Source organism: Berghia stephanieae, chromosome 13 (genome assembly GCF_034508935.2).
Source record: "Berghia stephanieae isolate SIO BIC M18660-M18661 chromosome 13, UCSD_Bste_1.3, whole genome shotgun sequence".
In the NCBI taxonomy this organism is placed as follows: Eukaryota; Metazoa; Mollusca; class Gastropoda; order Nudibranchia; family Aeolidiidae; genus Berghia; species Berghia stephanieae.
In genome coordinates this window covers 36,947,066-36,949,565 of record NC_088372.1, presented here as the reverse complement: position 1 = coordinate 36,949,565, position 2,500 = coordinate 36,947,066, and the positions used below count along the sequence as shown (strand labels likewise).

Here is a 2,500-nt window from a genome sequence, read left to right as displayed (position 1 = left end):
GACATTTACTATTTTTTCCTCAGGAGAGCCTGCTGGAAGACAGTTTGATTGCCTGGATTGTCTTGGCGGTTCTTACTGTACACAGAAAACCATTCACCCATACGACTGTTCGGTTGGATATTACTCGGAGCCAGGGCAGCAGTCCTGTACCATTTGTAGGATTGGGTATGTTCACTTATTGATTAGCTCACTCAACCCTAACACCGACTATATCCGTAGTTTACTGGGCCACTTTTACCCCATCCCTTTTAATTACATTTTTCTGAGACAAATTATAGGCGTGTTTTCAAAGCTAATGCTTTTCGTTTTTACATGTTTTATGGTAGAGTTTAATAAAACTATCTATGTACATGCTCATTACTAATACATTTTTTGCAATTTTTAAAAGTAGCAAAAAATATCTAGGATTGAGTGAGTTAAAGTTTCCGTTTTAAAAGGTTTTTATTATTCATTTAGGCACATTCATTTTAATCATTTATTTCTATATTGTTGTATTGTTTTTGAGAATATAAATAACGTTGCTACGAGATCTTCCTCTATTCTCCCACCCACCTCCCCCAAAGTTTATTCGCAACCCTTCCCCCCCCCCCCCCCCCCCCCCCCTCTTTTCTCCCTTTGTATTAAATTTCAATTCATGGAAGTTGCCAGTGAAAATATCATAAAAAGGGGAAAACAAAACTAAAATGGAAAAAAAAATAACCTAGCACATCCCCACCACCTTTTTATGGATTGGTCAAATTGCACTCCCTCCCCCTTCATTAGTCAAATTGCCGGAGTCCTTGACTTGGAGGGAAACAGTGAAATTTATAGTTATAGTTTCAGGGAGATGATATTTTTTCCCTTATAAATCATCTCTCTGCCATGTTCTGATATATTTTTGCTGTTTTGAATATATAATGGTTTGTAAACATTTGAGTGTCTTCCTCTTAGTGGGATCCTGTCCTTGTGTCTGGACGAGACTTTTAGTGATCTCAATCTAAGAACACTGATAATGTCCTCTTGGAATCTCCATCTGTTTTGCATTTGAGCCATTTCCCTTACTTATTCTAAGGTGCTTTCAATTGTAAATATATAGAATTAAAAATTATTTTTAAAAAAATTGAGCTTTATATAGCGCAATATCCACTAAATGTGCTCAAAGCGCTTTACAAGGGGTCCCTGGTAAACAGCAACATTTAACATGTAGGATGGGACATGACGCCTGTTAGGCGATATTACAATTTTTTGGACAAAGACAATGCTGTTAACGGCCAGGTACTCATTTTACAGCCGAGTACAGTGAGAGAATGTGAGTAAAGAGCCTTTTCCAAGGACTCAACTATGCACCAAGCACGAGGCTCGAACCCAGGACCTTCCGATCCAAAAGCGAGTGTCATACCACGAGACCACATAGCCGCACAATATTTCTCATTTTCTTCCATTTTACTGGCGTTGAAATGACCTAAATGTGTTGCAAGGGCCGTAAAACCCTTAAAAACAAAGAGGTATACATTTGTAATTATCTTTACAAAATGAACTGTTTACTTCCTTGCAAAGGCACTATTGTGACAATGCAACGACATCAGAAGATGACATGTTAAACAACAAGAAATGTCCTGCTGGCAAGTACTGTGTTTCTGGCCTGACAACTGTCGGGGATGCTACAGACTGTACAATTGGAAAATACTGTCCTGAGGGTAAGGTTTCAAAGTTTATTCAATCTTAGGCTTTCGCCAATAAATCAACAATTTGATGACAACATACATGAAAGTGGGAAAAAATAAAAATAAAAATGGTAAATGAAACCAAAAAATAAGCTGATACACCACACAAAAATACAACAATCGTAATACCATCAATACGTAATAGGAATATTAGCAGGTTTTGAAAATGTAAATAAACCCCCAAACACTTTAGCTTTTATATAGCGCAATATCCACTGTACGTGCTCAAAGCACTTTACAGGGGTCCCTAGCCAAAAGCAACACTTATCTTGTAGGATGAGACATGATGACGCCTGTTAAGTGATAATACAATTTGTTGGACAAAGACAAAGCTTATATGGCTGGCTACTCATTTTACACCTGAGTATGGTGAGAGAATGTGAGTAAAGAACCTTTTCCAAGGACTCAACTATGCGATGCCCACATCGGGACTCAAACCCTGGACATTCCAATCCGAAGGCAAGTGTCAAACCACAAGATCACATGGCTGCATGTAGAGATCGTGATTTTGCGGACGTCTGATGGAGGTTAAAGATGTCAGACTCCTAGGAGTGGTGGATGGCGTCGACTGCAAAGCGTCCCTCCCATGGCCAGGCAGAGTTGTCGTATCACTAAGGTCATGGGTTCGAGTCCCCATTGCCGCAAAATTTTTATTCTCTATTGTCTTCTGGCACTTTTCTACTCACTTCATTTTATGTTATTATCAACATAAGTGCCTGCTCCGCTCACTTTTCTAAGTAATACTAAGCTGCTAGAAGCTGTGGATTGTAAAATAAAGTCATGAACATAATTGTATA

General features: G+C 38.7%; 2 protein-coding genes across 2 annotated transcripts in view; both read left to right on the top strand.

Annotated features, from left to right (window-relative positions):
- LOC144959016 (uncharacterized) overlaps window positions 1–2,500 on the top strand; it is a 212,342-nt gene that overhangs the window by 24,594 nt on the left and 185,248 nt on the right. The window lies entirely within an intron of this gene.
- LOC144958937 (uncharacterized) overlaps window positions 1–2,500 on the top strand; it is a 42,847-nt gene that overhangs the window by 8,121 nt on the left and 32,226 nt on the right. Inside the window, exons 7-8 of the mRNA XM_078891235.1 lie at window positions 24–165; window positions 1,537–1,676. Coding sequence (XP_078747361.1) covers window positions 24–165; window positions 1,537–1,676 — 282 coding nt within the window. The remainder of the gene's footprint in view (window positions 1–23; window positions 166–1,536; window positions 1,677–2,500) is intronic.